The sequence below is a fragment of the Diceros bicornis genome, chromosome 7, assembly GCF_020826845.1.
Source record: "Diceros bicornis minor isolate mBicDic1 chromosome 7, mDicBic1.mat.cur, whole genome shotgun sequence".
NCBI classification, from domain to species: Eukaryota; Metazoa; Chordata; class Mammalia; order Perissodactyla; family Rhinocerotidae; genus Diceros; species Diceros bicornis.
This window is the reverse complement of record NC_080746.1, coordinates 44,764,463-44,778,564: the sequence shown is the minus strand read 5'-3', so window position 1 is coordinate 44,778,564 and position 14,102 is coordinate 44,764,463. Positions and strand designations below refer to the sequence as shown.

Below are 14,102 nucleotides of genomic sequence, written 5' to 3'. Positions count from 1 at the left end.
CACAAAGGTAACAATACTTCCAAGAACGCGTCAAATAAAACAACAAGAAAACACAAGGATATATCATTCATTATTTTTTTTACAAATATTTATTGAAGGACTATTATTTATCATGTATTGTGCTCTACATAAGGAATAAAATGGTCAGTAATACAGAGTCAGTCCCTGCCTATGGAGTTTAAAGACCAGTGCAGAGGACAGACAGGCAATTACAACAGGAAATGCTAAGCATTATTATGTTACAGGGCCTTCTCACACACATATCTGCAATTTTTACCCATCAAGGCTTCTCTTCTATAATTGAAACAAACATTTAGACGCAAAATTACTCAGAGAAACAGAAAAAAAAAAAGAAAACCAACAAATGTTAGTAAAGGTGATTTTAAATTCCATATTAAATATATACTTATATACATCGGTTGCTTTGTGAGTATTTACATCCTGAAAATCAGTTTGAAATTACACAACTCTTTTAGAACTCTGCAGGCAGGTAACCTGATATTTTTTAGAGCAGAGAACCAAAAATATAAACATAGTACCATTCCTGATTTGTGCTTCTAGAACCCTACAGAATGAATTATTTGTAAACTGGTATTACTTGTGAAAAGTCTTTGAAAAGAAAACACAAGTATGGTTAATTTCCAAGCGCCCATAAAGTTCTATGTGCATTAGGTGCTGAGGATATACAAGGAGATATACAGATTTTCAGTTTGAAAGAAGATGAAGACATGCTATCAATCACTCCATTACAACAGAGTTAGCACTGCGCAGCAGAGGTATATGCAAAGTACAATGGAAACCAAAATAATGGCCTTTCTCCCACTAATGGTGAGCTGGGGAGGATTTCACAGAGGTGGCATCAAGGTCCTGAGTGATGAAGAATTATGAGGTCCAGAGGTAGGATGGAAGTATCCACGTAGAAGTAGTTGGCTGTACTGTTACTTCATCTTTATAAGACATAACCTTCCCAGAATAGTAGACCAGTGCCTCTCAGATGGTATAAAAAGTTGTCTGAACCAAAAAAATAATGATGGTAACCTGCTATCTAGAGAAAGATCCCTCAAGCAGGGATGCAGGAGAACAGTTGTAGCCCCATATTTTTGGTTTACCAAGGCTGATATTAATTAGCTGTAACCAAACAACTGAGGAGGAAAGTAGTCCACTGTTTAGCAGGAAAGAACTAAAAGATAGCAATCAGTGTGAACAATAGTGTAACTAAGAGAAGTCAACTTGGCAAGGGTATTTAATTTGTATTTACTTTTAAGTTCATAAAGCTCTCCCTCCAATTTTGAGGACTAAAAAGGAAGAAGGAAAACTTTTGTCCTGAAATGAAAGGACCCTAGCTTAAGAAAGTGAGTAGTAGCTTCTTTTGGTACGGAAACCTAAGCTTCAAGCCAATTCTTCTCCAAATATGTCAACAGGAGCCAACACAGTAAGTAATCTATTCCATTAAACTAACATTGTAATGTTTATAGACTGGGAATCACCAGAAAATCTATCCAAATGTGACTTCAAGTACCATTACTTCTTTGTGAAATGGCTTTCTTTCATTCTTTAGCCCCAGGGAAGTCCTTAAGCTTGAAAGACTAGCCTTTATCATTTTACAATTAGAGGTTGTGTGAGCTTAAACACTGTATGAGACTTATTTTCCCCACCTGCAATTCGATGCTAGTAATATCTACTTTACAGGATTTTTCTAAGGTAAAGTATGTCAAGTTCTTAGCACAAGGCTAGCATCTAATCAAAAAAACAAACAAAAAAATGTATTAATCATATTATCTTTCTGGCCTATGATCTACAAAAAGACACCCTTCAGCAGTTTGGCTTATCTCAGAAAGCCTCTTTTTCTCCCTCCCTTTAAATATGTCCTCCATAGGACTGCGAGAGATCAGAATTGGCTACCTCAAAATATGTCTTTTTATCTTGGTTATTTTATCGATAGACTAGGAAGGTCCTTGCCAAGAGCAATCATTTACATTTATAAGAGAAATTTCCATTTGTAAAGGTATCTCCCTCTCTGTACCAGGAAGAAGGAGAGATGACCTTATCTCTAGAAACTCTTACCAGTGCGGAAGGCAAGGACTTAAATCTGCACACTCTTGTGCTTTCTGGTATTCTCCCATAGCTGACTCCTCCACCCTCAACATCCTCTTTTGTCTACCTGAATATGCTATTTAAAGTGAAAACCTCCACCATTTGTTGACAAACTCAGTTGCCCTGGTTTCTCCCATGTATACATGTTATAAAGCTTCGTTGGACTTTCTCCTGCTATTCAGTCTCATGTCAATTTAACTTGTAGCCCAGCCAGAAAGGACCCAGAGTGAGTAGAGGATAGTCTTTCTCCCCTTCAGGACCATCTTCCCAACAATAACATACTCTGCATCCCAAGACATCCTGAAGCCTATTTTCTTCTTATAATAGGTGCTGTGGCTCCTCCAGATAATTAAAGACAGAGAAGGCACTCAGGAATATAATTTAACTGTGAATAAAATTTGCACTGTGAACCAATAAAACACAAAATTCAAATCCTAACCAGTATGGAAAAATCACTTCAATATAAGAGTATTCAAAAGAGAAAAAAAGCTTGTGTTGCATATTGTTTCTTCTATTCAAAGACTGAATGGTGAAGCCACCTAAGACTTCCAATTTTGTTTTTCTTTTTCCTGCGCAGTCTTTGGCTGTTCACATTCCAAAATGGCGGTTGCTGCTTTCCAAGGAAATGTTCGAGAGGGCAGCTGCCTCGGAGGTAGGTCACCAGGACTCCTCTGCATTTTACATGCACAGAAAGACTCCAGAAGGGACTGTAGCTGCCAGAAGCCTCTGCTAGCTGTTAGAGGTAGGTCCACTGCTGCATGCTGCTCTGCCTCTTAGCCCCAAAGTCTGTTTTGGCTGTGGTTTTAAGCGAGCCCCTCAATGGATGCTCTATTTAATAACTAAAAGACAATAAAAACTAGAGTTACAAGCCAACAAGGATCATACCGCCTCTTAAAAATCTTTAATTATATTAATTTCTTTTAAGTAAAAAAATACTAGTACTAGTATTTGAGATGCTGGTATTTTTTTTAACGCTGTTTAAAACATTCACAAAAAGCTGCCATTCTCAAAAGCCGAATGCTTAAGCAACACACATTGCACATGCAGCCAACATGCTCAAGAAGCACATGCAGATGCATCTGAAATTAACTGCCACTGTATTAAACCTACCATAATTTTGAAACGTACTTAAGAAATAGGCTAATCTCACAACCTAGATACATTAACATGTACACCTTACAGACTGTAAATGGAGGCTCAATGTTGCTTTGATCCATATTTCCAGGTACGAGGCTATTTATCCCATTTACAGAGCAAATACTAGGGTTTGTTTTACTAGTACAGGTGTCTCCCTAATTAGGAGGAAGAGTGAGAATTTTAAGACAGAATGTTGTAAACTGCATTCTGGGAATACCTTATTTTTTGTGAGGAAAACATGGTGAACTTATTTTGGGAAAGTTTCTTATTATATTTTCCTCCTGAGCTACCACTATTCAATATATTAAAGATTCTGAGGAAAGGAAACTATTTAAAACAATCTCCACTTATTCAACTACCAGAAAAGAATTCAGAAGAAACAGCTTAATTAGTGTCAGCTAATTTTCACTTTGACCTGTTATTAGTGGCTGCCCAAACAACCTCTAAAGCTTAACAAAATGAAGTTGCACAACTGATGAGCAATTCCTACCTGGGAGGTGTGTGGGCCACTGCTGGTCCATTAAACAGTCCGGAAAACGCTGATATAGAATAAGGCTACGGCACTCTCAACACTTGTCCTAGTTCCCTTTTTCATATCTCACTTCTTTACTTAACAGCTAAGTAAAAGAGGAAGGGAAAGGGGAAAAATGTTACATTAAAATGCAAGGGAGGGTAAGTCCCTATCAAGTCTTCTCTCTAACCACTCAATTTTTCCAGCAACATTTTAGACATTTAAATTTATGGATCCAGTGAGAGCAATGATTTAAACATCTATTTTGAAAGTGTGAGGAGAAGGTAAAGAGTGAAAGAGATCCTCTTCTTCCCACTCAATAATCTATGTTCTGAGAAGGAGCCAGTTTAAAAAAGATGGGTGATGTCTCATAGGGATGAGTGACAGGTCTATCAATTTCTCTGGAAGAGCCACCTTCTCTACTAGAAGACAGACTTAAAATGCCATGGTCTCACCTGGTTTCCTCTTAAGTCTTCCTGCTTTTTTTTTGGTGAGGATGATTGGCCCTGACCTAACATCTGTTGCCAATCTCCCTCTATTTGCTGAGGAAGATTGGCCCTGAGCTAACATCTGGGCTCATCTTCCTCTATTTTGTATGTGGGACACCACCACAACATGGCTTGACGAGCAGTGCATAGGCGTGCACCCCGGATCCAAACCCTGGGCTGCCGAAGCAGAGCACACGAACTTAACCACTATGCCACCGGGCCGTCCTCAACTCTCCTTAAGTCTTTTTAGGAAAAGAATGAGCAACCTGAGGCAGCATAGCTACTTCAAGGATGTGAACTGAACTTTAGCCAACTTTTTCTTAACTGGGTCTTTACCTTTTAGGTTCATGTCTACTTATGTTATGAGCATCATACTTGGGAGAGCTAATTTGAAGTATGCAAACAAAGGTACTAAAGTGAAAAATCACTCACATAAAATAGTGCAGGCTGGTAAGAAGTAGCAAATAAGCAGGCTCAAGCAAGAAGTCTATACAAAAACCACAATCTCTCCAGTCTCCATCTCCCTCTCTCCCCGATGAACAATCATTAATTTGCATAAGCCACTAGGGAGAAGAGAAGCTTGCTTTTAATAAGAAAATTAAAAGTATTTCAATGGCGCTCACCCAGTTTGTTCCTCAGATGTGGCAAATCATATATCCCCACAGTTCCCAGTTGCATGAACAACTGACTGATAAAATCAGTGACATCCTATGAAGAGTTTACAATGGTAAACTGAGTCATTATGTTGAGATTAAGCATCATCATGAAAGAAAATAAAATAATTAGACATGCATAAACTTCTGATTCTTTCCCCAAATTGAAACACTCTTAAAAGTAAACCCCAAGTTGTTTAAAAAAAAAGACAAAATCCTGATCTTGGTGCATTGAATCTATATTAAAACAAGTAAATGTATCCCAATAACAAGTATTCTAGAAGCTAATTGTTATATCTTAGACATGAACCCAGATGGCACAGTGGAAAAATGATATAAGATTCCCACATCCTTTATTGTAGAAACACATGATTGTCATTTCTGGCTGTTGTTATAAGCTTGAAATTTATAAGTCACACAAAATGGGCAAATAAATCCTCTGATATGAATTTCCCAACATATTGTTCTTGTTTTGAATAGCAACCTGCTTTAGAAACACCCATAGCAGTATTTTTTAGTTTACAGTTCTACTAAGCCTGGTGGCCCCAAACGAAAACTCAATTAGAAATCAATGAAGATTGACTATCACCCATTAAAATTTTCTGCCATGAGTCTATTTTCCCTTCTATGCATCTTCTTCAGTCCTTGTTTGGCTTAAATCTTCAAAATAAAATCTGAGTTCCTTCTCTACCGCTCCCTTTTACGGCCTCAGAGAAAGTGAAATGACAAACAGTGAAAGGTTAGAAAGCCTATTCAACTGGAGGGCATTCTTCCCAGCTTAGTTTGTTTCATGCGACTTCCTTCCTCTGGGCAATTTGACAGAGAGGATGGAGTACAGAGGAGCTTTATCCACGCTCATCGTAAAAAATGAACAAAGCACATAAAAGCATAAAGAAGAAGAAATAATCACTTACAACCCATCACATAAAGTCAGCCATAATTAAACATCCTTTGTTTTGTTACATTGTTTTCATATAAGCAGTTGGATGTTTTTAATCCGCAGGTACTTATAAGGGGGTGCAAATTTGTTGGAGTGTGCCCATTATAACCAAATGGTAAATGCTATTAAAATCTGATAGTCTTAGAAACTGGCCTGCAGATAGTACTGCAGATTTTATTTTGTCCACCACATTGTTTTAAAAGAAAATTGAATTCGAATGCCTCTAGGAAAGTTTCCATTTTGCCATAGGTCTAATTACTCCTTATTGTTTTACATAAGGTTTGTTTCAAATGCTTAAGAGTATCTGCCTGGGTGGGCCCTAAATGCATTTGAGTTTGAAACCCCCATAAAGTGTTCAGATAACTGAATGCCTATAGGAACTTGAGTAGAAAAAAGTATCTTTTAAGAATATAAACCTTTTGCTTCCCACTCAACTCAAACTACGCAAAAACTTTCAGTGTCAAGATTTAATTCCTACCAAGCTTTTATCTAGCTTGAAATCACATGCAAAAAAAGATAGATGATCCCCACTCCACTCCCAATTTCTCAAGCAGTTAAAACCAAGGGGAAAAAAGGCTTAGGATCCTCAAATCATGTAAAATGCTCATCTTCCAGGTGAGGCCTGAATAAGGAGAATTTAAGAAAGCAAGTGTTCCTAGCAATAGGAGTGGTATCACAATTCCTTCAAAGTTGGAATGCAGGGAGAATGATGTGGAAGCTGTCCGCTCTGTTGAGCTGCAGGAGGCTCTGGGAGAGTAGAAGGTGGAACAGGAGCCTAACAGAATACTCTGCACGTATCACCTGCTCAACAAACGCTAGGAGGAATAACAATAAGAAACAATCTGATGAAAGTGTATCTGAAGAGGGCAAAAGGAAATAAGTGGTAGGGTCTGGTATGAGTCAATGGAGAGATCTGGAAATCCAACAGATTTGTAGAATAACAATGTATAGAATAACCATGGCAGGTATACAGGGCAAAATATTTCTGTAATGGTGGTAGGTTGAGTGGACTACATTGTAGTTTACCTAAGACACTAAACTTGAATAGCAAATGCCGCTTAAGTTTTGAGAATTCTTCATTTTCTAAAGTAAATTAATTTTCATTTAAAAGATACTATCTAAGTCTGTAGGAAAAACTCTTATGTGCTTTACTCACTAAACAGGTTTGCGTTTTTCTTGAGTTACACACCCAGTATGGTTTCCCCAGCACCAAGGTAGAAAATACCCTGATGCTTGTGGTAAAATCCAGCAAGCTTTTTGTGTTAACAAGCATCACCAAAAGCACTTGACTTTCCTATTACCTAAAGTCAACTCCACTCTATCATTTTTCTTAAATTTTTTAAAACTCTGCTCCCCATTATTCTTTCATTTGGATTTGCTAAAAGAACATGGTGTTATCTGGAACTATTTGGTTATATTAAGAGAAATTTTAAAACCAAGTATCTTATGTGTATCTACTCTGCTTATTGAAATTATGATCCTTATCACAAGGCCTAACTATTAGCCAGTTAGAGTGGCTGATTTTTCAGCAGGAAAAGAAAAATGGCTCTGATAATGGTTCTGGTCAAACGGGTACTTTAAAAAAATACAGTGAAATCAGGAGCAGAACAACACTCTTCCTATTTTTATTCCTAATGACAGAATGCCATCCAGAAACATACAATTAGGTAGGGTTCTGCCCTACAACAGCATATATATTGACTCTTCCCACTTATGGTTGAGAACACTTACAACCTTATTAGGTGTTAAAAGTGGTTTTCTATTGAGCTGCAACTAACGTTCCGAAGCTTTGGAAAAATACCAAATCTGCTTACACTGTAATTGAAAAACAAAGTGTTCCAATTCCTCCTTCAGCCACGAGCTCTGTCCCCACTAGCTCCAGACGCCTATTTAAGCTGAGAGCGAAGTGACAAAAAAATATTAATGGAGAGAAATTGCCCTTGTCTACATCTGATTATGGCTCAGGTAATTAAATGGTGACTTGAGAAGTTTCCCTACCAGTTTCTCCAACTCTACAGAAGTGAAGAATGAGAAGTTTTCTAAGCCAAATGGGTAAAACTACTCACTCATCTATTTTTATACGGCTCCTCATCTTGCACTTAATTTATTCAACCTATTCCTCAACTGAATTCCAGTTCCTTGATTCATTTTCACTTTTTAAAACAAATATCGACTAAGTGTCTATTATATGTCAAGCAAGAAAGGGGAAGGGGAAGGAGGAGGAGGGGAAGGTAAAGGGGAGGGAAGAGAAAGAGGGAGGCTGGAGAAGACAGGAGGAGGGGGAGGAGGGTACATAGTAACAATAGTCTTGAGTATCTCTTTCCTTGTGCATCAGTTCCATAAATAATTGATTCTCAACCTGAAGGCAAATAAGCTTGAAAGGCTTTCACAGAGTACCTTATAAGAGGTCTACAAAGCCCTAGGCTCATAAATATGCAGACCAAGAACTATATTCAGATTGAATTAAGTTTACCACATATGCACTTCAATTTTCAAAATTCATATAGATATTGTTATGATTTTTTTAAAAAATACATAGTATCCAGGGGTGATACTAAAAATGTTTAATAACTGGTCAAGCATGGGCTTCAATTAATAAAATGGACTGCTCGCCCTCAAAAACCAGCATGAACAGACCGGTTCCCACCAGCTGAACATCAGACCAGCCCATCCAGCTGACGGGAAACAACTTTTTCCTCTCTGTCTCTCTTTTCTTTTTTCACATTAAAGAAGGGTCCTGATAGTAAAAAAAAAAAAAAAAAAAAGTTATTGGGACTTACTATTCTAAGAAATATGGTTGGCTCAGATGTAACACCGGATCCCGGTGATTAAATCACAACCCATGTGAGAAATCACAATAATTTAGAAGTTAGTCTTTTGTTAGTGCTTTGTCTTTCATCATCCTAAACAGAATCATTCCCCACTTTCCCACGAGTCCCTGTAATTGGTCAATTCTTACCAGATGTTCCAAGGCTGTAAACCCTACCACATGAAGAAATCTGTCTTTCTTTATACGCTATTTATAATAAGAAACAGCTAGTCTCAGGCTTGTGGATTCAATTTACTTAAACCATTTAATACTCTGCTAACAGGAAAAATTCCAACTTCAGAAGGATATCTGGCATGGACTGCAATCTGTGCTAAACTATTTTACCCCAGAGTGTGTCTGCAATTGGAAACAATACATTAGAATACAGTAGTCCCCTCTTATCGGCAGTTTCATTTTCCGCGGTTTCAGTTACCCACAGTCAACTTTGGTCCAAAAATATTAAATGGAAAACTCCAGAAATAATTCATAAGTTTTAAATTGCCTGCAGTTCTGAGTAGCACGATGAAATTTTGTGCCATCCCGGTCCCTCTTGCCTGGGTTGTGAATGTTATGTTCACATGTGAATGTTATGATGTTCCCTTTGTCCAGCATATCCATGCTGTATACGCTACTCACTCCTCAGTCACTTAGTAGCTGTCTCGGTTATCAGATCTACTGTTGCGGTATCGCAGTGCTTGTGTTCATGTTAACTCTTATTTTACTTCATAATGACCCCCAAGTGCAAGAGTAGTGATATTGGCAATTCCGATACACCAAAGAGAAGCTGTAAAGTGCTTCCTTTAAGTGAAAAGGTGAAAGTTCGTGACTCAATAAGGAAAGAAAAAAACCTGCACGCTGAAGTTCCTAAGATCTATGGTTACTTTTATTACAGTATATTGTTATAAGTGGTCTAGTTCATTATGAGTTATTGTTGTTAACCTCTTACTGTGCCTAATTTATAAATTAAACTTTATCATAGGTATGTATGTATGTATAGGAAGAAACATAGTATATATAGGGCTCGGTACTACTCTGGTTTCAGGCATCCACTGGGGGTCTTGGAATGCATCCCCTGCAGATAAGGGGGGACTAGTGTATAAGAATGGGCAACAGTTCTTCCCTAGTGAGAGAAGAAAACAGGCTGGGCTGGCTGGGCTACCTTTTACTTTAACTAGCCCAAGGAGTAACTCGGATGCTTTCTACCTTTTCGTCTTAGTTTAGTCAAATAGGTTATTCACATTAAGTTATTTAGTACATTAGAAATCGTCAATGAGTCATTTAGGTCAATTTCCCAGAGCCAACAAGCAATGACTTGGATAGCATAATGACTCCAAGAAAAAGACATTTATAATATCCCTCTTTCCTATAGATTGAGTACAAAGCCAAGGGACTACGGCAACATTGAGAAATAAAGGTGTGGTAATAAGGAAAATAAATTAAGCATTTAGTCATACTTACCAAAATGTAAATTTAAATACAGATGGATTGTACATATTCAAATATAGATTAGGTTGTTTTTTTGTTTTTTTGTTTTTTTTAAATCTACTGAAATCATTTCAAATAAAGTGACAAAATTATACCATCTAACTTCTCTTGGAAAAAGTGGTATCAGTTCTGGTTATCTTCTTAATCAAAAACTAAAATACCAAAGGTCTCCTGATAAGAAGATGTTTCAGATAGCAAATCATTGAAAATACGAATGCATTTTCCAACAAAACTAACCTTAAAAAACGCAAACCACTTGTAGTCATTCAACACAATCTCAAAGCCTTGGTTGTAAATGATGGTGAAATGGCCGGAATTGCCGAAGTCATCATATGCTGTATCCAACTTCTCAAGGTGCACGACTACTTTTTTTTCTGGTGGTCCTAAAGAAAAGAAAATGCACAACAAAGGAAAATTATTTGGACTTCAATGGGAGGAAAAATCTCCTCCATAATTTCCATCCTTTGTAAGCTGCTTTCCTTTCATGCTACCCAATTTGGGTCTCTCGGGCTTGTGAAGATACCAGTCTCCATTTTGTCACCTCCCTCGTAGAGTCCCAGAGGGGTCTCAGGCAAGCCTGTGAAGCGCGGGCTCAAAAGACAGATATGTCAAGTAGCCCAGCACGCAGAGAGACCCCAAAAAGTACAGCCCCTACCTCCTCTGAGCAGCCAAACACTGGAAAAATTTTTCCACTGAAGAAAACAAGAAACAGGGAATGTCGAAATTGACAGGCAGAAATGGGGAGAAGACAAAATGGTAGTCAAAAAGTGGAAACATAAAAATGTAAAGACCTGCTATCAGATCATAAGAAGGACAAAGGAAATGATCTCTTCAGAGAAGAAATGGGGTATCTTCCTCCTCAATGGCTCTACAGTTCAGAACCTCAGAATCTAAATCCTTCCAAGGTATTCAGCAAACTTGAGGTTTATGTCTTATAAAGCTAATTTGTGCTGAGAGGACTAAGCTTTCAACCTTCAGAAGATGGGGGCTCAAATCTGCAGGTGTCTTTAATTATTAGATTAAGGTCAAAGGTATGGTTTATAGGCAGAGGCTCCCTGAAAAGGGTTCTGCTGTGTCCATCTGGAGGTTTCCATACTTTAGACAGTTTTTCCATGTTTCAGATTAACGCTCTGAAATAGGAGATTGCATGTGACAGAACAGTGCAAATCCTAATCTCCCTTCTGCTTCGGACCTCCACATTCAACTTGTAAAAGAGAAAATGGTTACAACACCCAGGAGTCCCAGATGCCACACAATCATCTGGAGTTAGACAGTTGAATAGGTCTGTTTAGTAACAGATGACCTGGCAATCTTCGTTCTGCTGACAAGGAAACTGCAGCTGAGAGCTTCACGCGTTCTGTACAAGCCACAAGGTGGTAAGGGTTTGGGCAGAACAACAGCGCCTCTTCCGACCCGAGATTCTGTGATTTTTATTCTCCCTTCACTAAATTCTTGGCCCTTGGTATAGACATGTTATCTGGGGGCATATGGAATATCCCAGTGTGTTCAAACATTAGATATTTATTGAGAGCCTTCCCCGAGCCAGGCATCCCAGGCATCGTGCGTGGCTCTGGGCATTTCCAAATGCAATTACTAGCTAAACAGTTATTAAAAAACCAAAAATCTTTTATATGCCTCCCTGTGATAACATCAAACAGTGCAAAGTGATACCAGAAGTTTTCTCGGACTAGCAGCATCAACACACGTCCAGATCAAAACCGCTGCGCATATGGCCTTTTTCCCACAACCTGACAAAAGAAGAAAACTTTTCCTTCTATGTTCTCGAATCTTTGAGCTCATTTTTCACCGGCACAATAAAAACTGCAGACGGGAGAGAAGGCACGATCTCAACTCTCTTCCAAAGCAAACAAAACACAAAAACAAAAATTAAAGGGAAAAAAAAGTTCTTGAAAAAAGTGCTGAGGCCCCGAGAATAACCAAGAAAATGTGAGGTCAGAAGTTCTCAGCAGCTGAACTTGGACTTCGCCAGCCTGGCGCGAGAGAGGACACCCCAAGGGGCCCGACGTCCAGCCAAGCCGGCCGGACCTCCCACTGGCGTTGACCTCCCACTGGCGTTGACCTCCCACTGGCGTTGACCTCCGGCGGAGGCGCTCGGGGTGGCGGCTGCGGGGAGAAGGGCTCGGGGACAGAAAGGACGGCGTCCCCGGCTGGCGCGGGAAAAGAGCGGGTCCGGGGGCCCCCGCGACTTACCCATAACCGAGCAGTTGACGTCGCGCTGGGAACCGCTGCGCCCCACCTGGAAGACCCAAGTGCCCAGCAGGTCAGGGTAGGTGCAGTTGGCAGGTGTGTCGCAGAGCGCGGGGCCGACGCCGCAGAGGAGCAGCAGGAGGGCGGCGAGCAGCCAGCGGGGCCAGGGACCCATGGCGGCGGGGCCCCGGAGGAGAGGTGCGGGACGAAGCAGAATCCGGAGGGCGGCCGGCGGGGAGTGAGGCGACCCGACCCGCGTGCGCCCTGAAGTAGCCACAGGGGCCGGAAACCCGCGGCCGGGGGGCGTGGTCTAGGGGCGGGGGCGGCTGGGCGTCGGGGCGCGGCCCCGCCCTCCAGGCGGGGGCTCGGGAGCGCGCGCCGCCCCTCACCTGCTCTGGCCTGACCTTGACCCCGGGGAGAGCCCAGGGCCGGGTTCTGTTGCCAAGGGACGTCTCAAAATAGGATTCAAGAGCCACAGTTGGTCCGCGCGCGACCCAGACTTCGCTTCTGGAGAAGTAACGAAGAGAGAGTGAGAGAGCGACAGAGAGACAGGGAGAGAAAGAAAATGGGGGGGGGGGGGGTAGGACCAAAGGTCAGAGAGAGACAGAGACAGAGAGAAGCATGTGGTGGTGGTGAGAGACAGAAGGTGAGAGACAAGGCCCAGGGAGGGAGAGATCTAAGTGGATTTTCTTGTACTTGCTTTTCTTCCCCACTTAGTCCTCACCAAGTCAGTTTTTTTTCCTAAAACATTTTACTTGCTAGCCCCAGCCACCCCAACTGTTGGAGAACAGCTCTTCCTTCCCTTTTCCAAAACTTTCACTACCTTTTTTTTTGCTTGGTTTTGTCTGATTTCCTGTTACTTTGTTTGCCTGTTATCCACAGAAGAGTTCGCTTGTAGTACAAACTTGCCGTTTTTGTGTACTAGCTGTTTATTTTTCCCTGCAAACTTTATAGGATTTAGTTAACACACACACATGCACAAAAGCTCTTGGAGATTAGGTTGCTCAAAACCCTCTCCTTTTACAGCTGAAAAACAGGAGGCCCAGAGAGAGGAAGTAACTTGCCCAGGGAGCTGGTGGGAGAAAGCTGGTATAGTGAGCAGGTTCCAGTGTGCCAGTCTGATCGCCAGTAATTATTAGGTGACACTATTTCCAGATGCCTCCTTGCTCAGTTCAATATCACCCTTTTCTGTGAGAGCTCCTCTGACTTCCTGGTGTTGCTGGAAGTTGGGGCTCCTTTCCTGCAGAGCCTATTAGGTGTCAGGCCCTGTGTCAGCATCAGAGACAAGTGTTGAAGACAGACTTTTGTGTGTCCCTGCCCTCTAAGGCACATGCATTTTGCCCTCATCACACTGGTTACAAATAAATATTTGTATGTCCACCTTTTCTACCAGATTATAGGCATTCAGACGGAGCAAGTCCACATTATTCTCCTTTCGTCTCCCTAAATTCTGGCTTGATAACACTTAGAAAGTGTCCTGGGGTGTTAAAATAAATGCACTTAATAACCTTTTGGTTTCTAGGCCTGAAAGCCAATTTCAATTTGGCAAAAGGAGTTGCCCTTGAAAGCTCAGAAGTGAAAATGCTCTCTAATGTAAGCACAAACTAGAAAGGCAAGGGTGGGGCCAACACCCTACTTCTAGGTTTTACAGCCCTTTACTTAAGATTAACAGCTGACATCATATAATTAAGCTAATATACTTACTGTTTAGAGACAGACTGACAGAGTAACGTTGCCTTCCTAAGTTTCTGGGAAAGCCTCTCATTGGTTGTTAAAA

The 14,102-nt window shown here is 40.5% G+C and overlaps 1 protein-coding gene across 2 annotated transcripts in view; it reads right to left on the bottom strand.

The window, feature by feature from the left end:
- The window catches only part of CTSC (cathepsin C), a 38,137-nt gene extending 25,561 nt beyond the window's left edge, over positions 1 to 12,576 (bottom strand). The window contains exons 1-4 of one of the 2 annotated variants that reach the window (XM_058545442.1): positions 12,329 to 12,576; positions 10,355 to 10,500; positions 4,854 to 4,938; positions 62 to 2,933 (exon numbers count right to left, since the gene is read on the bottom strand). In XM_058545442.1, coding sequence (XP_058401425.1) covers positions 2,923 to 2,933; positions 4,854 to 4,938; positions 10,355 to 10,500; positions 12,329 to 12,500 — 414 coding nt within the window. In that variant the 5' untranslated portion in view covers positions 12,501 to 12,576 and the 3' untranslated portion in view covers positions 62 to 2,922. Of the gene's footprint in view, positions 1 to 61; positions 2,934 to 4,853; positions 4,939 to 10,354; positions 10,501 to 12,328 lie in introns of those variants that run through there. The other variant, XM_058545441.1, reaches the window with a different exon arrangement.
- Positions 12,577 to 14,102: the final 1,526 nt, after the last annotated feature.